Genomic DNA, 26,866 nt, shown 5'->3' with positions numbered 1-26,866 from the left:
AGAGTAAACAAGATGAATAATCTGACCAGGTGCTTCCTGTCAACATGGCATAAATCAATTATATCGCACCTTTGTAGGTAGACGTAGGCCTCTACCAGTCATCCTATTTTGCTGTGTGTCTGATCGCCTCTTTAACAGATTAGTCTGAGTGTCTGTGTGTGTGTGTGTGAGTGCGTTCACGGTGTGTGTGTGTACGTAAGGCTACCTCCTTCCTGACCCAAATACAACCACGCTCCCTCCTGATTGAGTCACCTGGGATGAATCAAGCCTGCGTGTGAGAGAAGGACAGCGTTCGTGCAAAGATGCAGATCAGTGTGAAAACAGGACAACAATAAAGCCACACACACACATTTAAAACTGTCCCCACAGAGATGGAAAACGTGTCAAATGGTTGCAAAGCGTATGCAAAGCATTAAATGCCCCTCAAATCACAGGTTTGGCGAGAGCACTGCAAAAACAATGACATGACACTCAGATTACTGTTGTTAGTTGACAAGTTAAATTACACAACACTGCTCAGACACACTGGAAACTACCTTCAGGATTTTGCTCTGGGGGAAAAACTGTCGGTGACTGTATTTATTCCACTCATAGAAAAGTCTTGTGAAAAATAATGGAAAATATTAGTTTATGCTCAGAACTGTGCTCTGTCAGCATCACCCCCACCACAACATATTCCATCTACAAGCAGCCTGCTTCTTTGTTGAAAAATAGATTCTGCTACTTCCACTCTGACTACTCTGGTATCTTAATGTCTTCTTTTATATTTATCTTGTTTATTGTTCATAATATGTACACTAACGTTCAAAAGTTACTTAGAAATGTCCTTATTTTTCAAAGAAAAGCACTGTTTTTGTCAATGAAGATAACATTAAATTAATCAGAAATACACTATACATTGTTAATGTAGTAAATTACTATTCTAGGTGTTTTTTAATGAAATATCTACATGGGTGTATAGAGTCCCATTTCCAGCAGCTATCACTCAGTGTTCTAATGGTACATTGTGTTTGATAATCGCATAGAAGACTAACGGATGATTAGAAAACCCTTGAAATCCCTTGTGCAATTATGTTAGCACAGCTTAAAACAGTTATGCTGGTGAGAAGCTATACAACTGGCCTTCCTTTGAGCTAGTTGAGTATCTGGAGCATCACATTTGTGGGTTCCATTATACTCTCAAAATGGCCAGAAAAAGAGAACTTTCATGTTCTTGTTCTTAGAAATGAAGGCTATTCCATGCAGGAAATTGCAAAGAAACTGAAAATTTGTCTGGGTGACCCCAAACTTTTGAACGGCGAGAGCAAAGTGTAACCGGAGTCAAATGTGTATGTGACCACACACATGGCCAATAAAGCTGATTCTGAATATTCACTTGAGCCTTAAAACTAATGCTGTAGATAACATTGAGAGAGACAGACAGACAGAAGTGTCCCAAGTCAGAGACCTGGACATCCAGTCAGATACGGGTCTCTTTAGTGTGAGACAATAGGATCACCACAACAATGAGCCACTATCCTCTAATGAAGACAGCCAGCTGGGAATGAAGTAGATTGGCCAAAAACCCATCGCCGACTGACCCACATTCCCCATGACACACTTGTTGTGCATTCTGAGAATACAAACAATGGATGTAACCAAAGAGCTGTGAATAAAGGATTGATGTAAAAAAAAAAAACATACAACATAAACACTGCATCAGAAAATATTTCTATTTCTAGTGCACACAAACACAGGCCACATTATTACCTGACCTGTTTGTTCCTAAAGCCAGGAAAGGTTGGCGTTACAGATGCTAAAACATTGTATTTGGCCTTGTGGAGGTTTACGGAGCATCTACAATACTTGCAAGATATTACTCTGTTTTACGAATCACACTAATGTTTAAGTAACTCTACATATTAACGCATAATTTTTTGTAAATGTCTTTAAAGACGGCAGCAGTAGCTTAGTTGGGAGAGGAGGTTGGCTATCAATAGTAAGGTTGGTGTAAACTTTGATCCCTGACCTCAGACCCTGAGCTCGACCCGACATTGAACCTAAAAGTTAATTAATAGCAATGTCAAAGTATATCATTCTGCAGCTCGGGAGAGGAAAATGTATTCAACTGCAAAATCTATTTGATTTGAAAAGATTGTAGCCCCACTCCCCCTTAAAAAACATAGCATATTAATTGGGAGATACACCAGTAGAAACATCAACAAAGAAAGCACGCTTCATACTCGAGTGCCACTTCAAGACCACACCCAACGCTTGAGTTTGAACCTCCCATGGTGCATTGCACACAGTGTGAATGATACACATCCTGGACCCAGAGTCCCCCGACACTCACAGTCCCTCGCCAGCATGCATACCCCTCTGGTGTCACGGTGTGCCCATGGCAACCTATATTTATACTACTTGACTGCTTAAGAGTGCAGCCCCTTAGTTTAGTAGCAGCTGTCGATTTTTGGGGGGAAATGCACACGAGGAATCCAGAGAAAAGAGACGCAGAAATGAGCAGGGACAAAAAGCAAAGGGAAATACAGAAAGAGAGGCGTGAGCTAACTGTTTTTAAGTGTTGTGTTCTGTGTTGGGAGTATTGGAGACACATGAGCCCAGTAAAACATGGAGAGTTGCTAGGCACTCAACTTCCTAATTCAGCACATGCCTTGTTGCTCATATTACCAGCCATGTGGATAAAAAAATAAGAGTAAAGTGGCTCCATGACGATGATACTCTGACCCTCTGTCACACATAATAACACATAATTCTCTAAAATCAATAAAGCTCCTGTAGTCAACAAGTCAACAACAGTTTGTCCTAATGGCTCAATCTACACACCAAAAAACCCCAAATTTAAAATATCAATGCAATGCGGCAACCCCTGGTCCTGAGAGATGAAGTGGGAGTGACAGCAACTCTTTCCAGCAGCTTTTTTAGTCTCTATAGCTAATATCTCTGTTCAAAACAACTGTTAATTAAATACTTACTCTCAGGGTTCTATGCAAAATGTGCAAAACTGTTCCAAGTGAAATTATACAGGAAAATATAAATATTTCCCATATGACATATTTGTGTGGGAACAGAAAGTGAGATGCAACAAACAAAAACAGCAATCTTCAAATATGTTCCCTCAAAATATTTCACATCAGATTGTCAGAGAAATGTGAGTTAACGAGTGCTCGTTATTGTCAATTTAGACGACGTAAATGTGTATCACAGTTTCTCAATATATGATTTTTTACGATATGATTCCATTGGAAGACAAAACATGTTGCCACTGCCATGTTTATACAAAGGTCCCAGCATTTAAAATAAGAATAGTCCCTGGTTTACCTGTTTATAAAGCAGGTTAGAGCGAAGCACAACCTGTTCAAGTCAGTAACAGTTACATAATAACCCCGGGGAGATAACAAAAAGACAACGCCACACCTCGGGTGCTTAATGAATTGCTTCTCTTTGGGATCAATTAGGTTGCTTACACTCCTTACAGTTAGTCGAGGGGTTTACGTCGGTTTATTTCAATGACCTCAGATTAAGTCACGACCGGTGATCCAGGAGTGTCTGTTTCACACCTACTTAAAGGAGATGAATCCACTTACTGCAGCAGCACCCCTCCCCTCCCCGCCTCCCTCGACACATGAGGTCAACGTGTCCTCTTGTGACCACTGACACGGAGCCGTGGCTGTCGAAGGCGAGACATATTCCGAGGCAACAATAATTCTCCAAAAATAGGAGCAGGGAGCCGGCATGCCTCTCTGTCTGAACAGCTGGAAAAAAAACACGCCTGTCTTTCCTTTGGAGACCTTACTTGACCAACTATTATTCTACTACTATATTATTATTGACCTTCGCCAACAAAGTATTCACATTCTTTCTTCAGCATGGCAGTTGTTTCATTGCCTATTGTATCTTCTCCAGCTATGCTATATGACTGCAGGGGATTTATGGAGCGACATCAATAAAGGGAGACAGTCATAGAAAAAACTGGTGTTCTTAATGTCCATTACACTTAAGTGTAAAGATAAGGCCACTCTACATTTAATCCATTTCAGCCCATATGTATAAGCTGAGCTACTTGACTTTTGATCCTCTGACATTTCTAATCAAATCACCATTAAAGTCAAAGCAAGAACCCGGTGTCCCGGTGCTTTTCCTAATTGATGCATGCATTATAAACACACATGGGGAGATAAATAAATCAACTATTGAGTCACATACGCATTTACAGTGTATGTAGACGCCAGCTCAAGCAGACATCAAGCCCACGGCTGAGGAGGAACAGAGGGGAAAGGGAAGGAGCGATAATGATGCTTGGTGAGAGAGGGAGGGATGAGGGAATCTCAGGTGGCACAAAGCCCCACATGGCTGCAGAGCAACAAGAAAGGGAATAGAAAAAGGGAAGATGGGCGGAGTCCAACATCAGAGAAGAAAGGAAGGAGAGGTGGAATGTAGAGGCAAGAACAGCAGGAAATAATAATTAGTCTGTTCCCTATTCCCTAAGCTGCATGTTCAATTAGAGAGAGCTCCTGTGAGGAACACTTATGTTACAGATCTGCAGCTTTAAAGCTCAAAGAAAACACAAATCAGTTGAAAAGCTACACAGTAAAAACGTCTAAAGTATCTCTAGTGAGGTTAACTACTGAATCCAGTTTGTGCAAGATAGGGCTACAAATAAAGTTATTTTTGTGCATGCCATAAACTTGCTCTTTTACCATACCAGCAGGTAATGGGGAAGATATTATTTTAGCACTTATTGATGCCCTTTTCATAGAATGACAACACTTTTAGACATCCATGCCACACCTGTTGCTGCATACTGACAACGTTTATGCTGCGTTTTCTCTCTCTAATCCAGAGTTAAAGGGTTAAACACAACACAACCATCGCAGCTTGTGCTGTGCACTCCTCCACCTCGGCCTTATCGGACGATACCGCTGCTATGGCGCGTCAGCTGGCGTTAGCGGAGTCTGTCCAGTCTGCGCACACACACACTCACACACACACACACACACTCTGACAAACCTCACATACCACAATGACTAACATATAACTGCAGGCTTGCCAGAAATAAACCTGAGTGGCCCATAACAGCTGCCCATAACAGTACAGATACACTGTACGACAGATACTTGATACACAGGCGTACTTTGTTGTTAAGGGTGTCTGCCAATGTTTTCTTTCACCAAGGACAGAGGCAGGCAGATAGCAGTATAAAGAAAAAAAGGTGAGACTCCAGAGCGGGGCCTAAGGAGGACAACAATCTATAAATACAGCCAGTCTCGATGTCTCAGATGTTTCCGATGTATCGCGGCACGGCTTTGGAGTGAAAGCGTTCAGAGAGCCGGCGCTGCTTTGCTTTGTGCACACAGCGAAGCAAAGCAGCCATTATGTAATCCTACTGTGCCTGTCCCCGTAATGAACTCCTACTCAGAGCATTAACCACACTAGACTGTGCCGTAATTGTTAATTACACACACACACACACACACACACACACACACACACGCACACACAGACGCCGGTCTGCTCTTATTGCATGTGAATAACGGTGGCACCTTCCAGCAGTTGATTAAAGAGGAGTGAACTACTTTATCACAGGTGTTCAGCGGATATAATATAATAATAATAATAAATCACACATGGGGCAAAGTTCAACAATCATAAGCTTCACCAATCGGTCCCGTGATATATTTCTGCCACACTTCGACTCCTTATTGAACCCATAAATTGAACAAAGGTGTTACGGTGTGCTCTTTCGATGCGATAAGTTCAGTGTGTACTTTGGTCAACAAGCTTGTGGAAGCATCACATCCACAGCCTCTCTATGTATATCAAGGATGCTCGATATATAACAGATATTACAAGATATATTTTGCAGTGCGTAGCCTCAAATGCTCCCTTGCCTATCTCAGTTTTCGCAGGAGTATAATGTAACCAATCCTAAAAATAACCCTATATATACATATATATATATATATATATATATATATATATATATATATATATATATATATATATATATATCCAGATGTGACCACATACACTAAAACACGTCCCTCTTTTCCAAAAACAAATACAGTATAGCCTTCATGTGAGAGAGAAGAAAAAGACGGAGCTCCCTTAGTCAGCAGGGCTGAGCTCGAGGCTGACCGCATAATAAGAACCATAATCTTCTAGTAGACGTGTTCTTTTTTGTGAAAGATAGGGTGGGGAGCTTGTGCCTGCATCCGTCTCGAAATCTCCCGATCGTCTGATACCACAGGAAGAGAAACAGCACCAAGGGGTTTCGTTATCTGACCACACATCTCCTCTCTCTGAGAGTATTTTAAGAACCGTTGCAGAGTGACAGACACACATGGGATTCAAAATTCAAACGCAAGGGCGAGGGACCGACATTTCAGTCCAGTGGGCGCAGCTTCAGATGAATGTTTGTTCACGGTGCAGCGAGCAGCTGCTGTGGATGCTCGGCGCTCATGAGCGCACGCCTGCAAACAGGACAGTTGGTGGACGGTAATTATCTCTGGGTGTGTGCTGAGCGGAGGACGGTTATTTTGTAATCCCACACTGTATTTATCTGTAGAATCTGCCAGTCTGGTCTTCCTGTGGGTGAGTTTAAAAACTTGAATAGAAACAGAAGGGACGCTAACACAAAAGAAAAGAAAAATCAGGATGGAGAGAGCCGCTGAGGCTTTTTTCAACTCTCTATTCCTCGCATTTCATGAGGAAGCCTGCTTGGTGATGGGTGGCAACAAATGTGTGTGTGTGTGTGTGTGTGTGTGTGTGCATCAGGAGGTTGGTGGTCGAGCATCGCCGGGGGCTGAACCACGTGACCCAAGTAAAGTCACACTAAACACGAGGTCCAGACGTCACACGTGGTCGCGTCCCCAGAAAAGACGAACAGGAGAAAACAGCAAAAAGGATACAAATGTATCCGTTTAGTTGCGCACATCAAATAAGAAAAACAGGGCTGTTCTTAAAAGGTTAATTATCGAGAAAGTTCGAGTGTGTGTGTCTGCATCAGGAGGTTGGTCGTCGAGCGTTAAACACGAGGTTCAGAGGTCACACGTGGCCGCGTCTCAAGAGAAGACGAACAGAAAAAAAAGAGTAAGGGATGCTGTGAAAGTAGAGTTTATTCGAGCAGTCCCCTCTTAATTCTCCCGTCGTTTATATCCGTTGATTCCTTATTGCTCCTCTGGGAGTGGGTACTAAAATTCAAAGCAACTAACAAAACCACATTAATCAGAGGCTTCTGGACTGAAGCTCGCTCAACCCATAAACAAGCATTCAGGCAGACACACGCATGCACACCAGATCCAGACATGTAGCAGAAGACTGTGGAGTATGCTATATGTATGGCTATATACCATACATGATGCTCCAACTCACACGAAAGGACCAAACGAAGTCACAGGCGTTTCATATCTTGATGAAATTAATTGGGAGGCAAGCTGCCAGATTTGGGATGATCTTGATGTCAAGAGCGATACACTCATTTAGTCTCTGGGAGGTGAGGAAGTCGCCTTTGGTTTTCCATGATTCACGACAGGCGTATAAAGCTCAGAGATGAGGATTATTTCAGGCTTTCTTTTCACCTCCTGAAGTACGCACTCAGGCTTTCCAAACACTGACACACACACACACACTGACACACACACACACACACTGACACACACACACACACACACACACACACACACACACACACACACACATACCAAGAGCCAGATACAAACGAATTTCACTTCCCTCAAAAAAACAGTCTCTTCCCTACTCAATTGGATAATAATGAACACGCTCTGTGTGTGTGTGTGTGTGTGTGTGTGTGTTCGTGAGACATGTTCATTTAGTATTTATGAGCTGTTTCATTAGGACAGAGCTATGCAGTAAAGTAGCTGCTCCCCGCGTGATGACGAAAGCGAGATCACGGCACAAAGGGAGTTGTCATGGTAATTTATATGGACAGAAATGTCAAACACCGACCGGATGAAAAGAGGCATTCGGGGTCCGCTGCCAGCTGACTGTGACCGGTCTACTTTGTTATTTTGGCCAAAAGGCTCTTGAGTGTCTGGAATCACAGTGTTTGGGAGTATCTGGTTAACGGGGACCTTTACTTGAAAGATCAGAGGGGAAACAGACCGAACCTTCATTTAACTCCAACTGCTTCTGCTTCACACCCTGTTGTTGCCACTGAAGAACACCTGTGTGTGCTACGGTCCATCAGGTGCCGCTTCAACCACACACCTGCAGGAGGATGGAGGCGTTTAGAGCGTCCTGAAGAGCTGATGCATGATGGTTAAGGAGGTGTGAGTCCTCTAACACCTTTAAACAATAATTACAAGGCGGTCTCAAAAATTGACGAGGTCAGCAACTTGTGGCTCTATAGTACACGGCTATTATACCACCAGGTCAGTGAACTACTCACAAAGGCATCGCAACTCTACCTTGAGTTAGTTACAGACTAGTCCACTGCAATAACACATTCATATTTAAAAAAACAAGGACATGAAAGGCTATAGTGCAATATTGTGTCTCATACCATTCTGTCAATGAGAAATTATAAAAAGAAAAATCAGATAAATGGACTTAAACTTTACTCCTATTAATGAAAACTTGCACAAACCAGACATGGACTGTTTTCTAGCCATTCTTCATTTAAAATGAAAAAAAAAGACATCTGTCCGTAAGGCCAAGAGCTGTTTACCTCAACAACAACAACAACAACAACAAATCCCTGCAGTGAATGAGTAGCATTCTACTGCTTTATGGACACTATTCTTGTTATTTATTGTTGTGTTTAAGCTATGTTTCTCCATGTAATCCCAACAGCACGTTATAAAAAAAAGAAGCTGAATAAATATCACTATTGGGCCGAAACAAAACAACACAATTAAAAAGCACATTGAGGACAGCACGGCTGTTGGTGCTGCTGATGTGGTTGTTGTTGTTGTTGATGTTGTCCCGCCATCAAATGAAAGGCCGCGCCAGAGACAGTAGAGGCGACCGCAGAGCGGCCTGGTCGGCCGGGACTCGAACCTTCTCTTCTCTGTGTTGTCAGACCGCACACACACCTTTCAAGTGCTGGTCATGGGGCAGCTGCTCAGTGGAGCCCAACTAGACTGATTCCTCTAACGGCTTTATTACACTGGTAACATATATAATAATGAAAAAAAAACACGAGATAACTTAGTATTGAGAACACCTGGAATAGTGATAATTAGTGCTTCTGCACCGCTTATTTTTTTATCAAAGACGTAGCGTTGGATACAAATGTAGCGGTTTAGTTGCGCACATCAAAGGAGAAACACACGGCTGTTCTTAAAAGGTTAATTATCGAGAAAGTTGGTTCTAGGTTGTGTAAACCGCCAGAGGAAGAGTTTAAACGTCATGTTTTGTGTTTGTTTTAAGGACTTACCCTGAAGGCGGTTTGGAGGACTCGCTCATTGCAGTGATTATGTCGCTCCTCAGACCCGCACGTCCATCCAGCTCTCACCTGCGACACCGAGCAGACTTTTATTTTGATGCGGTTTCGGAAGATTATTACGACCCAAAATACAGCGACATTTCTGAATGAACAAGAAAAACGTTGTATGTACTGTCACAGGTCCAACAAAGTGACAGTGCGCCGAAGTGACAAGTCAAGCGGGACCCGACGCACAAAGACCCGCAAAGTGACCGCTGACTACGTCACGAGAACCGATACGTGATAAGTGTTCAGTATTTTAGAGCCAACTTACTGTCGTCAGAAAGCTCCACCGACTCGTGTTAGTTGTCAAATCCACTTGATATAATCTTCGCGGTCCCTCCGGCTGACTTTCCCCTCGCGCATTGTCAAGAAAACCGAATTACCGTTGAACTTCCGGTGAGAGGTTTCAAAATAAGAGTCCCGGAAAGGTAACTGCATTTAACGAGAACTTTTTTCTCGCCCCATTTTACTTATTGTATATAATAATAATAATAATAATAATAATAATAATAATAATAATAATAATAATAGTAACAATAATAATAATAATAGTAATAATAATAAATTTTATTTGTATAGCGCTTTAAAATGTATTCAAGGCACTTTACATGGTAATGACAAACAATAGAGGCAGCAATACAACAAGAAAGATGACAATAGGGAAATAAATAAATAATAATAATACAAAGAAAAAAATATCTATATATGAGACGAGTCTGTATTATATACAGTACGTGCAAGGAGAATCAACATCAACATTTTGTTTGACTAACTAAGTCAATGTACATACTTCTATTTCACTGTATACTTATATACACTTCATACACTTTGCATTTTTGTACTTTCTTTATTGTTTCATTTCCTTAAATGAATACACTCTGCTGTTTGGTTGTATAAATTGAGTATTTTTCATACCTGATATGTGTGTGTCTTCTATGTAACTTTGCTTGCAGCTGCCACAAACAAATTACCCGTTGGGAATGAACAAAGTAAAACTACTACGACTATTACAGCTGTGAGAGGCATTTTAATATTCAATTTAATCCATGTATTGTACTCAATGCCATGCGTGGATACATAATAATGCAACGTGTGCATGTTGGGCTTCTATAACGCCATTGAGCGCGTCCTCTCTTATTTTTGGGAGGCAGTGGCACGTGACTTCCGGTACGTTGCTGCTGCATTCTGTCTAACTTAGCGCAGCTCTCTCTCTCTCTCTCTGCAGACCGCCTTCGTCAGCAAATCGCACGTCAATCATCATTGGGAATTCACTGAGCGGCAGCTGGACAGCGAGTAGAGATCACACGGTCCACGACAAATAAAGGCATTAATATTAGGTTTCAGATAAGAGACGTTGCTGTAGTTATTGCTCGACTTATTATTAGTGATATGTAGGCAGTAGCAACATCGTTGTTGCACGTTACGTTGCATAGGCCTCTGGGATAACAACAACTTTGAGTCGTAATTTAGCTTCTACGCATAATGTCTCATTAAAATTCAGTGATGAGAATTCAAATCTTTTCTCCCAGCATGCTTTGTGCTATCGTGCTCGAGCGACATCTCCCTGCACAACAGGTATGGTTCGTCACCACAAGAGGGCGCCATTGGACCACTTTCCAGCAAATCCATCTGATCTGGCGCTTCACACAGGGTTCGTTAATGGACAGTCAGGGCTGAAAAAGCATTACTTTAACAATAAATAATAATAATAAAAATATAAAGAAGAATGTCTCTATAATAACAGACACTGTGCAATATGTACAGGGCAGTGGACTGAGTGTGCTCAGTCCTCTGCTCTTCACCTTGCTGACTCAGGACTGCAGAACCAGCTACAGCACCAACCACATGGTCAAATTCGCAGACGACACAACACTGATAGGTCTCATCACCAAGGATGACGAGACCCTCTACAGGAAGGAGGTCAACCTTCTGACCACGTGGTGCGGAGACAACAACCTCCTGCTAAACAGCAGCCAGACCAAGGAGATTGTTGTTGACTTCCGGAAAGGCCACACTCAACACCCACCACTGACCATCAACGGTGCGGACATTGAGCAGGTCGGCAGCACCAAATTCCTGGGGGTGGACATCAGCGAGGACCTCTCGTGGACAGCCAACACGACATCGCTGGCAAAGAAAGCCCAGAGGCGCCTCTACTTCCTCCGCAAGCTGAGGAAAGCAGGAAGCCCCCCATCCATCATGTGCACCTTTTACCGTGGCACCATCGAGAGCATCCTGACCAACTGCATCACTGTGTGGGGCGGAAGCTGCACAGACTACAACAGGGAAGCCCTGCAGCGCATAGTGACTGCAGCTGGAAGGATCATCGGTGCCTCACTCCCCCCCCCCCTCCCCTCCCTGCAGGACACATACGACACCCGCCTCACCCGCAAGGTGACCTTGATTGTGAGCGACCCCTGCCACCCCTCACACGGTCCCTTCAGCCTCCTGCCCTCTGGTAGGAGATACCGGAGCCTCCGAGCTCACACCACCAGGCTGTCCAACAGCTTCATCCACCAGGCTGTCAGGAAGCTGAACTCTCTCCCCACCGTCCCACTCCGTCCTCTTCTCTAGACTCACATGTCTGGATGCTGCTAAGGAGTTACAGTCATTTATTTATAGTTTAGTCCTTCACAGTCTTAATAGTTCCTAATTTATGTTGTCTATATGTCATAGTCTTAATAGTTCCAAATTTATGTTGTCTATATGTTATATATTGTTGTTTTTTTTATAATATTATTATTATTATTACTATTGCACAATTCTTTATATGTTGGACAGAAGAGAAACATACTTTCGATCTTCTGCATGTTTGCACATTGCACAAAATTGATAATAAAACTGACTTTGACTTTGATATATCAATATGATAACACAGACGCCTTTTGAAAGTATAGTGTCTGATGGTAATGCTGTGTTTTTGCTAACACTAAATACATTTGACTAATATTTTGCTGAATTTAAGCTGTAAATATAGCAAACAAAAGGCTCGCCCTCTCACCAAAATTACCGGGAACATATCACCCACCTAATTGATAGTCAGATGATAATCATACTGACTGTGACTAATATATGAATCATCATTGCTTTGATTGAATTACAGATGAGTCGAAATTGCAAAGGTGTCAAAAATAGCTATAATTCTAACTATAATCAGTTGGTAACCCTATTCTTACCTACTATTCATCAAACTACTCACTTTTTATATAATTCTATTTGGTAAAACATATAGTTAGAGCATGTAAGTGGAGCCTGATACGCTTGTGGCCACACGTTTAGTTCTGATGTGCCCGTCTGTTATTTGGTTAATCGACATATGGAGCGTGCGTTGTGATCTGTGGGCTCCTGATAAGCATCTTGAAGTCACACTTAGGGACGTACAGGAAATAACAGCTGAACTTCTGTTTCTCTGCCAGTCATTAATAGAGGAGTACAGACTTAGAGACAGTTGGTTCTTATATTCACACGTTTGAGGATATCGTGTCCATACAGATCCAGACGGAGAAATAAGGAGCCCTGGAGTGCAGCAGCTGACTACACCTGCAGGACGAGGCATCACTGAGATATCACCATGTCAGGTGAATGCACTTTGACAGCTTAGGCTGCATGTAGATCATTGAAATGTTGTTGAAGACATGTGTGTGTGTGATCATTTATAATGCCTGAGCCTTAATACACTGCTGTCAGTTCACTTCATGTCTGTGTGTTTCCATTGAGAGGTGGATTGCAGATATTAAAAGGTGACATATTTCATATTTCAAATTCTGCACATTTATTTGGGGGCGTCAATAAGATCTCCTGCGACCCCTCTATGGGTCCGACCCAGTCTTTTGGGAACGACTGCTTTATACTGTATGTATTTGTCAAATACATAGCCTTCAAACATTAATCGACTAAGGGAGGCAAAATAACAGTTCAAAGGAATTCACAACTGAAGTAACTTAAATACCATTTCAATACTGAAAAATAGGTCTAAAATAATTATTGTATAGATGGAACACATTTATGATGATGGACAGTATGCAAGTTGATTGTTAATAGTTATGAAACTTCATATGAGCAACTTGGTATTGGTGATGTAAATTGAAGTCCCTTTTCATATGTGTTTTAATTGTTTTGTAAATTACCTATGAAAACCAGCAGGGGGCATGATAACCTTCATTCTCAACTGACTATCAGGTAGTTTTAGATTTGGTTCATTGTATTTTATTCATTTGGTTTCGTGGTATCCATCACTGGGGTTTCTGCCTTCACACCAACACGGGGGAGGAGGGTTTCATTTGTGGAGCTCATTGAAACAAATGACTTTTACAGTCAATGAATAATCATCAAAGATATCGCTTTCATTGGAACTACTTTAGGACTAAAGAACTACAAAAATAGTCCCAAAGAAAATGGTTGAGATTATGTAGAGTTTTAATTTTTTTTAATTTATTGTAAGACAAAAGACAATACATAACAGTGAGATACAAGCCAGCAAAACATCATATAGTCAAGGTTGTGGAGAACGGTGTGTGTGTGTGTGTGTGTGTGTGTGTGTGTGTGTGTGCACCCGGGAGATTATGTGTAGTTAAAATTCCATCCATTTACCTCCAAGAACAGCATTCAAACTGTAGATGTTGTAAATATTGATATATATTCGTACATCTTTGTCGACAGGTGGAGGAAACAGCACCATATTGTATGCAGATGATTATTCATCCTATTATGAAGAAGGTCCCTCATTCAGTCCTTGCAGCATCGGCAACGTGATGAACTTTGGCCAGGTCTTTCTGCCCATCATCTACAGTTTGGTTTTCGTCCTCGGCATCATAGGTATGTGAGCGAGACCATTCCTCTACATGCGCTGCATAACAATCTGTCATAATAAAGCACGTCTCCCTCCCTCTCCCAAGGCAACGGCTTAGTGGTGTGTGTGCTGCTGAAGCACCGCAACCAGACCAACCTGACGGACATCTGCCTCTTCAACCTGGCCGCCTCCGACCTGGTCTTCGTCCTCACGCTGCCGGTCTACTCGCACTACTCCGTGGTCGGCCACTGGCCTTTCGGAGACTTCATGTGCCGCTTCGCCTCCGGCTGCCACAGCACCGGGTTCTTCAGCAGCATCTTCTTCATGGTCGTCATGACGCTGGACCGCTACGTGGTCATCATGCACGCCCACAAGGTGGCGCGCTATCGCACCCTGGGGGCCGGCGTCGCTCTGAGCGCGTTGGTCTGGACGCTGAGCGCGTGCGTCTCTCTGCCCGCCGTCCTCTTCACGCGGGTGAAGAACGAGTCCAACGGGCTGCCGACCTGCAGCTTCGACCCGGAGAACAACGCCTGGAGGCTCTACAACATCTTCTCCATCAATGTGTTGGGCCTCGCCATCCCCTTGTTGGTGATGATAGTTTGCTACTCCAGGATCGTCCCCATACTGCTGAACATGAGGAGCGCCAAGAAGCACCGCGCCGTCAAGCTCATCATCTCCGTGGTGATCGCCTTCTTCCTCTTCTGGGCCCCGTATAACATTTGCCTTTTCTTGCACTTTCTGAAAACTGAAGCCCTGGCGAGCGTTTGCGACGCGGACTCACGTTTAATGCTGTCGATAGCGGTGACCGAGACCATCGCTTACGCTCACTGCTGCCTGAACCCCATCATTTACGCCTTCGTGGGTCTAAAGTTCAGGAGACGGGTCGTGCAGATGCTGAGGAAATGGGTGCCTGAGCTTCTCCTCCGCTCCGCCAGAGGATCCTCAAGCTCTTGGAAAAGCTCCATCACGTCCAGGTCCTCCGATGCCACCTCCAACTTCATCATGTAGGAGGCGGAGGCCAGATTATGTTTCATGGACATGGTGCAGAGTTGACAAGTTTTGATCTGGGTAATGTTGTTGTGACTGGGGACCATGTTGTCAATGTTCCTGTCAACTTCCATTATCCACCTATGACAGCGTGAGTCATCTGCACGGTCTAATCTCACAAAGATGCATCATGTGTACATATTGTCTTTAGACTCCGCTTCATTTTATTTACGTTTTAATTAAGTTCACACTGGAATATATTGTGTCAGATGTGTATGATCTGATGACCTTTATGATCATTTCTCTCAAAAGGTATGCAATAACCCTCTTTTATTAAACCATGAGCCTTTTGTTTGCAGCAGCCTGGAACAACAAAGTTTGTTTGTGTGTTTGAAGCGCTCACACATTACTAATTAGCATTCATGCCTGTATGATATTCAACAATAAATGGTTTTGTTTTACACTTTCCTTGTGGAACTTTTCTTTCCCTCAGTGGTTGATGAAGAATCAAAAAGGCACAAGGTAGCCAACGCAAGGTTATGTTCCACCTTTTGCACATTCTAATTTTTAATCTGTGTATGTGGAACAAAGTTTAGCTCATCATATATTTTCTCCATTTTACTTTCTGCCCCACATTTGCACTGTAAAATGCAAAATGCAAAATGTATTTATTGTGTTGTTTTTTATTCCCAGTACATATTTGTCACTTTCATTTCCGGGGTTATTTGCACAAAATCATCTTCATTCATTTATTCACATATTCCAGCTTGCTGCTGCTCTTTTCTTGTTCATGTTATGCCTTTTTGGTATAGTTCAGTGAGCCGGTGCAGATAATAAAGTGTCACATCTCTATGTATTATATCGTGTTTGATTAATTGGCACTTGTTTTGTGGTCAACACAACTTGTGCTCATTTACGATGAAGGTCATGTGCATCCGGTGGGTTCTACTGCACATTGTGGCTTTCATATTGGAAAGTACTTTCCCCATAAGGTAGTTCACGTAGTATCTGACATGACACATTTTGCTGCTTTTTTAATAAGATTCCAAAAAAATAACAAAAAAGTCAAAAGAAGACACAAGTCAATTCAAGAGATATGTAAAAAAAAAAAAAAAGGTAATTTCAGATAGTCACAATTAAAATACTTAAAGGCATCTTGTTGTTAAAAGGCCATCAGTTGAGGACAAAGTACTCTTTATATTTCATGAAAACTTAAATAAAGTATATAGCTAAAGTCATATCGAAACTTTTGCATTTCCTGATGAGCTGGATGCTTTTCTCAAATCTTTCTATCACCTGAGATGTGTCTTTGCAAAGAAGAAGAAAAAAAGCTCCTCATTAGAATACATTTCCCCCCCCGTACTCCTTTTAGGCTGCAGAAGGGAGAATTCTCAGAAAACCACTGACACCTCTGTGCAGAGAAAAAACCAAACCAAGAGTTCACCTTACCAGAAATGAGCTCTGCAGCAGGATCCGACACAAAAAGTGAGCAATGCAAGTTGACGGGATGACACGGGGGTTTGATGCTCGGCACAACAGTGTCCACATTCAGGAGCAGAGATTTTGACACAATATGTGGTAAGCTACCATAACTTTTAAAATGTTTAGCTGTCATTCACTAGACGCCTTTGACCTCTCACCTCCTACACCTAGACACAGTGTGTAGTTGAGGATTATGTGTGCAGGGGGGCGTGTGTGTTTGTGTGTACACACAGGAAGTGAGGGTCGGCATGGTTGTCAAAGCTAGTGGTTCCGTACATGATAGTGAGATGTGGTTTAACGAGATTGCCTAAATTTGATTATGGTCTGGGTGAGAGGAAGTTTGTGACTTTCATAGAAAACATCAACACTGGTGATGGTTGCTGAAGTTATCTTTTTCCTTTCTTTTATATTTAGACAAATGTTTTGAGGTTTGTAGTGGCAGCAGTTGAACTTTGTTATAGACGCCGTTCAGGCATGACTCACTAAATGATGATTGGATTTTGTAAGAATCAACCTTAAAAGGGCAGGAAAGTCCAGATACATCTCTGAATTCCCTCCCTTTCAAGTGTGAATGAGTACAAACATGTTCAGTGTGGCACAGACACAGTTCATCTATCGAGGCAACACTTCCAAAATAAAATGGAGTGAAGAAAACCAAATCAGGAGTCGATAGATTTGAGTAGACGCTGTGAGTAGTAGTTCTTTTTTTTGTGTTATATTTGACTGATGATGAGCCACTTTGGCTACGAATGAGATGACCTCAAGGTCAACCTCAAGGGTCGGCTGGAAGACAAGAAGGTGTGTAGTTAATGAGGGAAAACCAGAATGGGGTTACATTTGGATTTAGATTGTTCTGCTGTAGACGGGCACATGTCTTCTGTTAGTTCATGTTATTTCTGGGAGACAGTCGTCTGAGTTGAGAGCAAACTCAAACCCATGTTGCATCGAGCCCAACAGCTCCGAAGTGTCATTTGAAGGTCAGAGCAGGAATACCACGAGTCAGTGCCTTCTATAAAATCAAATGAAATGAACCCATGAGTAAGGGTACTTAGTTCATTGGGATAGTAGGTGCACACACACACACACACACACAAAAGGCAGCCAGCGAAATGTAAAAAAAAGGGGTACAATATTAGCAAATGTGAAACATTGCCAGTGTAACTTGTTTGTAATTTTTCTAAGATGCATTTTTTTGCATGGAGCCATTGTAATGATGTTGATTCTGGTATATATTTGAATGTTTTGCTGAATGTCTGATGACACCGGGTCACGCAGAAGCGTGCGCCTGTTGTCTCTTTACGTTAAAGACCACACATGTTTGAAGTGAGTTCAAACCCTTCATTTTCACTCAAAGTAATCCGTGTGTGTTCCTCCTCACGCAGCATTATGAACATCTCAGAATACGAGCTGGTGTACGATTACAATGACACCTGCGATGAGGGTCAGGGTGCAGAGCTGCCTGATGGAGCCACGCTCATGCTGGTTCTTTACTACATGGTGTTCTGTCTAGGTCTGATAGGTACGTTCACAAAGACCTAAAAGAGAAAAGGAAACATGCATCACTCCCATTTTAATACACTGATACCTAACGTAACAACTAACGATCTGAATGGATTTCACAGGCAACGCCACGCTGCTCTGGGTTCTCCTCCGGTACATAAAGCTGAAGACTATGACGGACGTGTGCCTCCTCAACTTGGCCCTGTCTGACCTCATCCTGGTTCTAACCCTGCCTCTGTGGGCCTACAGTTACCCAAACCTTGCAGCATGCAAACTGATGACTGGAGGCTATCAGGTGGGGCTTTATATATTTTCTTGAGAAAAAAAAATAAAAAAATGCATATATATATATATATAACAAAAAATAAATTATAATATATATATATATATATATATAAATAAAGAAAAATAATATATATATATATATATATAAATAAAGAAAAAAAAAAAGAAAAAATATATATATATATATATATATATATATATATATATATATATATATATATATATATATATATAAATGAATATATAGTACACAAACAAATTACTCATAATTTGAAACGGACCAGACTTTGGATACTTATGACAAATTTAGAAAGCAGAACTCAAAGAGGTGCAGATTACTCAGGCATTAATTTTTTCAAACAAACAATGCATCTAAAAAAGTGCAGAAATGGATGCGTGTCTGACTAGTTCTGTTTTTCTCTGTGAGGTGTTAACAGCCAATAATCAGTATTTCTTGCAAAGAGCAAAATGAAATACATGTTTCTGTAGAACTAGGTTGCGCAACTTTTTCTATGTTCAATTTCTCTAGAAGAAAAAAGAAAAGAAAGTAATAATGGGGAAGATATTCTGTCAGCAACCAAGGTGTCTTCTCCCCTGTTATGTGTGAAACCGCTGCTGTGCGCTGTCACTATGATCTGTATGAAAAGCCTCACAGCTCCCCCCTCTGCTCCTCTGAACAGCTGGGTTTCTACAGTGGGACGTTGTTCGTGACCCTGATGAGCGTGGACCGCTACCTGGCCATCGTCCACGCCGTCGCCGCCATGCGAGCCCGGACCCTTCGCTATGGCGTCATAGCCAGCGTCACCATCTGGGTCATCTCTGTCATCATGGCGCTACCCGGGGTGACATTCGCCTCTTTGGAGATGAACGAAGACGCCAACATCTTCGAGTGCCAGCCTCTGTACCCAGAGGAGACGCAGCGCTTCTGGAAGATACTGAGAAACTTCAACGAGAACACCGTGGGCCTCTTTGTGTGCCTCCCCATCATAGTTTTCTGCTATGTGAAAATCCTGGTCGTGCTGTCCAGGTCCAGGTCCAGGAACGCCAAAAAGGATCGAGCTGTGAAGCTGATCTTCAGCGTAGTGTGTGTGTTCGTGGTGTGCTGGGTCCCCTACAACGTCACGGTGTTCCTGCAGACGCTGCAGCTGTTCCTGGACGCCCTGGACACCTGCGAGGCTTCAAAAAGAATCCACTCTGCCATGCACTACACTGAGATCATTGCACTGGCTCACTGCTGTGTAAATCCAGTCATCTACGCATTTGTAGGGGAGAAGTTTAGGAAGTCATTGGGCAAAGTGCTGACTAGGCACCTCTGCTGGAGTCAGGAGAGCAGAAGGACCTTCAGCGGCAGAGACACCACAGACAAGGAGACTTCCAACACACCTGTGAAATCAGATTATTCACAGTGTGGTGTGGTGGATGTGGCGAGTGTTTAGAGATGTAAAATGGTACTTAGATTATTCCTACTGACCAAGATGCAACCCCATATATATAAGTGTAAAACTTAGTTAGAGAAACCCTGTGAATGGAACTCTTTGAATATATTTTTATGGTTTACACGATCGACTGACGATGCCTTTAAATTGTTGCATGGTTGTTTTGATTGCTTTGATTTCTTATTTTTACTTATTTACCTGCTTACATTTTTGAATTTTGTTTTCTTTTTATGGCCCTACTTGGCCAGATGCATGGTTGTAGTTCTTGTTTAACTGTAAAAATACCTAAATAAAATATCAAGTATAAAAAAAAAGATTCTTCCTTCTAAGAACGAGGGAATCTTTTATTTTGAAAGTGTATATAATCTTATAAAAGCTTGTAAAACAATATAGTTTTTTGTAAAATAAAGAAGAAAAAAAATTGGTAAAAAAAAAACACTCAGACTATTAATCTGTGAGTTTAAACTGCTGTTCTAGCACGTGTGTGTGTGTGTGTGTGTGTGTGTGTGGAATATTACAGGCGTGACTTCTTGACACAGCATTGCATCGCCATGCATCCATTTCAGGCAGGAATTCTTGGCAGCTCTCGGTATTTGACCAGAAGTGTGCCGAGCAGAATCCCCGTCACATAACTCACCTGACTAACAACAAGCCAGTGTTCAGTCATCCGGGCCTACGATTCTGCTCCAATGATGCACAAACCACTTTGTAAAATGGTGCGAGAGTCACATTAATTTGAGCTGAAGATATTAGTCAGAACTTTTCCCTTTCAAAAGAAAAAGTAATATGCTCTCTGTGCTTGTTTTGAAGCTGTCAGTCCAGACTGCATGATGGCTGCACAACAGCAAACAACACGCAGCGCTCTGCAGCCTCCAACTGCGTGTGGCTGCAGGTCTGGTCCAAGTTGCATTGCTTCTGATACGGCTTGCATGTGGACTTGTGGTTCAGACACTGTGGCCTATTCGACAGCACTTTTCGAAAGCATTCGCAGGAAGTTACAAACCATCTTTCATGTGCAAACCTGCAAGCCCACCTAAAGCTGGGTAGGGGATGGGAGTGTTTTTTTTTTTTTTTTTTACACCACATAGGAGAAGGTATAAGAAGTGTCTCTTGATTCTCACACACATTACACAATGAGCTTTGATGCATAGCTGATCATTTATTTGATCTGGACGATTTATTTGATCACCTCTGCATCTCGTGATCCAGAATAAACACCGCGATCAGCTATCTTGTTCCTGCACCCGCAGGTAGTCTTTTATTTAACATTTACAATTGTTATTGGATAATAAGCTCAACAGGGGTTGAAATGAATTGACTAACACTGACCCTAACTTAACGCTGGATCATTCTAGACATGCTGTCATTATTGGTCCAGCTTTTACAAGAGGTTCAGTTGGGGTTATGGAGTTTAATAGACAATTTAATTCCAGTATTTAATTCAGTTGCTTGAAACAGAGTAGTCACTGTGTCTTTTAAAACCTTTTAAAAACAAACCTATTTGTAGGCCCTTTCCTCGAAAATGTCCCTGCAACCACCAAGGGCTATTTTAATACTTTTTGTGTTAAAATAAAAGGTACACATGTGCGATTTTGTTCAGATATCTATCTATATGTTACTGGTTAAGAGTAAAGAAGATGACACACAGAAAAAAAGAAAAGGTTTCAGGTCCGCCTATAAAAAAATTACTTTCTTTGAAATGATGCAGCTGTAAGGTCCAACTCTAACCCAAATCATAGCACAATATGTGAACATTCTCTTTGCAAAGCTTGACTTTGATAAAGTGAAGCAGAACAAAGTTAGAGAGGGTTTAGAACAGAGAACATTCAGGCGAGGACTCCAAAATGTGCGCAAATCTGTGACATTTAAATTTTGTCATGTACCAAACCATATATTCCACTTGTATATTACTAATATGGTGTTCAATACATCGAAATACAGCAGTTTGGGGTTGTTTTTTTTCAAAAGCATTATTTAGCAAGCTATGATTTACAGTTTTACATAACAGGAGAAAAGGAGGAAGACCTACTTCCAGTTACGTTTCCTGAATTTGGATTGTGTTGCGTATTTGGATTGGTATCATGATGAGTCTCAGGTCATTACACCACCCTATGCTTGTCTGGCTACGGGTCCATGGGAGAGGAAGCAAACACAAGTGTACTCAATTATCACTTCCTTTGACAATTTGCTCAAACCCATTTTTTTTTAAATAACAGCTATGTATCATTTGATCACTTCCTCAGAATTTAGGAGACGAGTAAAACTACCTCAACATGTTTGTTGAAAAAAATCAACTTGCTGTTTTTTTTCTTTCTGCTGTGGCTTCTGGGCTCGTGACTCTTCAGACACACACCTATTTATTAATAGAAAGATACTAATCATCAAACATAGGATGCGGGTTCTATATGTGCTGAAATGTTTGGGTGGTTTGTTTTTGTTGTGATAAACAGAAAAAAGACTATTACTTATAAATCTGACCACACAACTTTAATAATGTCCGCACAAATTATGCACTATGCTATTGCAAAATGTAATGTAACATGCACGCGCGTGGTTTTGATGAGGAACTGCATTTTTCTCGCTTCTTTTAATTCACAGTACATCTAAATTCGGTGGAACTTGCATGCATGTTATGTGTTATGTTATGTGGCACAGAGATATACTAAAAACATCCATGCACAATTTATTCAGATGAATCACGGAAAACTGATCCAGGGTGTATTCCTCTATTTCTTTTCTTTTCCTTCAGAAAGTAGGTCATGTCCTTTTCCTTGTTTTTCCCGCAGAAAGCTGACCACCGTCTCTGCTGTCGTTACTTTCAGAGGATCAAGTGAGACTTCTTCAATGGAAGACTTAACAAGGTAAGATTAAACCGATAGCCTCTACACATGACTAGGGTTGGGTACCGAGAACCAACACGTCCGGTACCTACCGGACCGAAAAGCAACGCAGATTTCGGTGCTTTCTTCCGGTGCCTGAGCCGATTTTTTTTTTTTTTACACTACTCTGTAATGTTGCTTGGTATATAGATACTAAAAAGGTACCGCGGGACCCGCACGTTAAAAACGATAGGATTTTGATGTATCGATACTATTAAAATAGCGCGGATCAGAGCGCACTCCTCCACTCTCTGTTGTCCGCCTGCATGCAGAGCGGGGCTCGAGGGGGCGGGGCTTCCAGCGCTCACACAACACTCACAGCGCGCACACAGATCGCTGCAGACACGAGCACGAGCTTTTGAAGGTCCGTCCTCGGCTTGATGGAACAAATCTCTCCAGTTGATATGAATGATGACGTGTAGTCCAGTAAAGCAGCAGTTTGTAGAATCCAACAGAGTCTGAGTTCTGTTGCACACGGTCCCATCAGAACACCGGATGCCTGTGTCTGTTCTTTTTTTAAATATATATTGTTTATAGTTTGAAGTTAAAAGGTTTGAAGCTGCAGTTTGAAGACAAGTGTGTTGTGTGTATTTATTTATTTATATGTAAAGTATACTTTAAACAGTTAATATATTGTTCAATTTTAAGAAAAGGAATTTCCTTGGCAATAAAAAAGTATCGGTTTAGGCACCGGTATCGTTTTAAAAGTATCGGTTTAGCATCGGTATCGGAAAAAACCCAAACGATCCCATCCCTACACATGACACCATGGTTTGTTCTTTCTGTGCCTCAAATCCTCATGAAGTCTGTGACTTCAACAGCAAGCAGCACATGCCTTGCATAGCTTCCACTGCACGCCTAGTATAGGAATGTGTATTAGCAGCTAGCAGCCGAGCATTTCCTTTCAATCTAGTATTTCATTCCTATATGTATTTTGCCCTTACATCTATTTTGCTCCTAAATTGGGCTGCAAAAACACAACCTATTGTTGTTGCTTTTGTTTGACAGTGTTTCTTAAAGTTAGTTAAATTGTTCATTGTACTCCTTACAGCTACAGTGTTATAGAAGTAGAATATTTTTTTTTGCATCTATGGTAAGCAAGATTGTTGTAGATCCAATAAACTGAGCTGAACTAATGGGATTTTTCCTTCCTGGTTTTGTCTCTCTGTTTTTCACCAGGTCTACTACAGCATCCTTCGGCGATGACATCACCGTAAACTCCACAGAATACTCTTACGATTACTCCGACTACCCCGAGGGTGACTATGGGCGGTGTGTGTATGAGCATCACGGGGCCGCCTTTCTCCCAGCCCTCTATGCTGTCTTCTTCCTGCTGGGCCTCCTGGGCAACTGCCTGGTCATCTGGGTCATAACTCGCAGCGCGCGACTCCGCAGCATGACCGACGTGTGCCTCTTGAACTTGGCTGCAGCCGACCTTCTCCTGGCGTGCACCCTCCCCTTCCTGGCCCACCAAGCCTGGGAACAGTGGCGGTTTGGGGATGGCATGTGCAAAGTGGTCCTGGGTACATATCATATCGTCTTTTACTGCGGGATCTTTTTCATCAGTCTCATGAGCATCGACCGCTACTTGGCGATAGTACACGCCATTTACGCCATAAGAGCACGGACCAGGTCCTTTGGAATGATCGCAGCTGCCGTTACTTGGGTGGCCGGATTCTTGGCTTCTTTCCCTGACCTGATCTATATCAAACAGCAGCCTGCTGCTGATATGTTTCAGTTCTGCTACCCTGTGTATCCCAATGTGGATTCGAATGAAAACGTTCACTTCTGGAGGATCTTCAGCCTTTTTAAAATGAACATTTTGGGCCTATTTGTCCCAGTTCTCATCATGGGTTTCTGCTACTCCCAGATTGTCAGGAAGCTGCTGTACTGTCAGTCGTCCAAGAAGCAGGCCATCCGTTTAGTGGTCGTAGTGGTCGCCGTTTTCCTCTGCTGCTGGATCCCCTACAACGTTGCATCCTTCTTCAAAGCACTGGAGCTACTGCACATCTATGTGGGTTGCGAGAGCAGCAAAGCCATCAGATTGGCCTTACAAGTCACGGAGGCCATTGCCTACTCGCACAGCTGCCTCAACCCCATCCTGTATGTGTTTGCAGGGCAGAAGTTCAGGAGGCACCTGCTGAGGTTGATAAACAGGGCGCCCTGCAGGCTGTGTAAGGTGGTGAAGGTCTGCATGCCTCAGGACAGGAACAGCCCATCAATGCACTCGCAGACCACCAGCCTGGACGAGAGGAGCACCGCCATCTGATGCTCCTGTTTCAGGATGTTGCAATGCAAACAGTGTTTTACCGTACATGTATATATCTTTATACTTTTGTTAATTATGTAAACAAAAACAAACAAAAAAGGATGTGTAATGGAACTGCGAATGTACTTTTGCTCGGTGAACACGCTGCTGGCTGAAGCTCAGGGAGAAGCTGTGTCAACTAGAACAGCTGTCAACAAGGTCAGCGGCAGAAGCCAGAGAAACCTCAGGTAGTCATCAGCTGCCAGCTTTAAAAACAGCCAACCAGCCAGAGCCGAGCTCAAGATACCGACCATTTCGTCGCATTCGATCAGGGGAGACGCCTCTAAGAGAAGTAAAATAAATATCATGCATCGGTTTGTATGTGTCCCAGACTGTTGCAGAGCAAAAAAAAAGGTCCCCGGTGCAGCTGTGAAGGTTAATATGACAAGTTTCATAGCATACGTAAAAAGAGTTATGCACCTGACCTTGAGGAAACCACAACCGAGAGGAGGAAGTGCACAACCACGTCAGCTTGCAGGCTCTGTGCAGACATTTGCATTTTGTCAAATGGTGAAAATATCTCTGCAATACTTCTCCTGATATTAATCAGAATTTCACAAAACCAGGTAATTTTCTAAAATCAATATTCTCTATATGCTGTCATGCAGACTGACTCAGCATCCAATTCAATCGATTCACAGCTAAGTAAAGTTGTCCCCCGTGGAAGACATTTTATGTGAGTATTCTCTCTGTCCTTCTTTCCTCCTCACATGGGAGGTAACATTTCACATAGAAATAATTATAATGTCATCTTTAATGTCAAGTTATTTAGTGTTGCATTCTCCCAAATTTGGGTAACGAGAGGGAGAGAGAGAGAAACAGAGAGAGAGAGAGAGAGGGAGAGAGAGAGAGAAAGAGAGATAAACACCACATCCTTGTCTGTTTAATACTTCAAAGCCTGATGACATCACTGTGACATTGTCAGGGCCACCAGACAAGCAAGCGCCTTCATCCGGGAGTCGAGTGGTTACGATGCATAACACTGTAACATCAGTAGTTTTTTAATAATGGTCTTATCAATTGTATCTTTACTAACTTGTATATGTTTTCTAAAGCTTATTTTTGTATTCTATTGTATGAGCCGTTGTATATTCTGAAGAATAGGCATCACACATTTGCTGTTTTTAATCAAACCGTGCTGATGTATGCAGAACGGGTGAACCAACACATATTATATTTGTGTAAAGTTGTGTTCAATATGCATGTATGATATTCCTTTCAATAAAACAATTTTATTAAAATACCACACACACTTGATACATTTGTTCTTTTTGCATTGTTGCATGCATCTCCCTTTGATGGTTTACATTTTGTCCCCGTTTGGAACTTTATTATTATTATTTTCACAATTATTTGACTTTTCTAAAAGGCATTGATTCTAATGCAACAGTTCTGTGGACTCTAGACTCATTCATGAGGATGCACTCGTCATGAGGAGAAATCAAACAAAACATTCAGGCTGATTGTGAACCAGTGGGCTCTAGGGGTGACGGGTGGGACTGGAGATGCATTTGCACGTCACAACACTGATGATCTATGATGCAACCCATTTTTTCAGTCTAGCCTCAGGTTAACAAATATGAGACACAACTCAGACATGAAAGAAAAGTGTATAGATACCAGGTACAACAAGCATTATTAATTAAACCTCGCACAGTTGGCGATCCCTCTGGAGAGAGCTGTAGAAAGTTGGAGAAAATACATATATATATATATATATATATATATATATATATATATATATATATATAT

At 42.1% G+C, this 26,866-nt stretch overlaps 4 protein-coding genes across 4 annotated transcripts in view; 3 read left to right on the top strand and 1 right to left on the bottom strand.

Moving 5' to 3' along the window:
• The window catches only part of cobl (cordon-bleu WH2 repeat protein), a 46,479-nt gene extending 37,016 nt beyond the window's left edge, over positions 1–9,463 (bottom strand). The window contains exon 1 of the mRNA XM_079227116.1: positions 9,398–9,463. Coding sequence (XP_079083242.1) covers positions 9,398–9,426 — 29 coding nt within the window. The 5' untranslated portion in view covers positions 9,427–9,463. The remainder of the gene's footprint in view (positions 1–9,397) is intronic.
• A 3,556-nt stretch (positions 9,464–13,019) lies between these two features.
• Positions 13,020–15,245, top strand: LOC306744690 (C-C chemokine receptor type 1-like; the record flags this gene model as incomplete). Its single annotated transcript, XM_079227372.1, has 3 exons — positions 13,020–13,026; positions 14,108–14,263; positions 14,344–15,245. The coding sequence occupies 3 exons, from the start codon at positions 13,020–13,022 to the stop codon at positions 15,243–15,245; spliced, it is 1,065 nt and encodes a 354-aa protein (XP_079083498.1).
• A 2,850-nt stretch (positions 15,246–18,095) lies between these two features.
• LOC306744689 (C-C chemokine receptor type 2) lies at positions 18,096–19,927 on the top strand (the record flags this gene model as incomplete). Its single annotated transcript, XM_079227371.1, has 3 exons — positions 18,096–18,225; positions 18,329–18,501; positions 19,172–19,927. The coding sequence occupies exons 1-3, from the start codon at positions 18,183–18,185 to the stop codon at positions 19,925–19,927; spliced, it is 972 nt and encodes a 323-aa protein (XP_079083497.1). The 5' UTR covers positions 18,096–18,182.
• Positions 19,928–22,694: 2,767 nt separating this feature from the next.
• Positions 22,695–25,075, top strand: ccr8.2 (chemokine (C-C motif) receptor 8.2; the record flags this gene model as incomplete). Its single annotated transcript, XM_079227370.1, has 2 exons — positions 22,695–22,788; positions 23,986–25,075. Exons 1-2 carry the CDS (start codon positions 22,772–22,774, stop codon positions 25,073–25,075), a joined length of 1,107 nt encoding a protein of 368 aa, XP_079083496.1. The 5' UTR covers positions 22,695–22,771.
• Between the last annotated feature and the right edge of the window lie 1,791 nt (positions 25,076–26,866).

This window comes from Taurulus bubalis, assembly GCF_910589615.1.
Source record: "Taurulus bubalis genome assembly, chromosome: 12".
Classification (NCBI taxonomy): domain Eukaryota; kingdom Metazoa; phylum Chordata; class Actinopteri; order Perciformes; family Cottidae; genus Taurulus; species Taurulus bubalis.
This window is presented reverse-complemented; position numbering and strand designations above follow the sequence as displayed.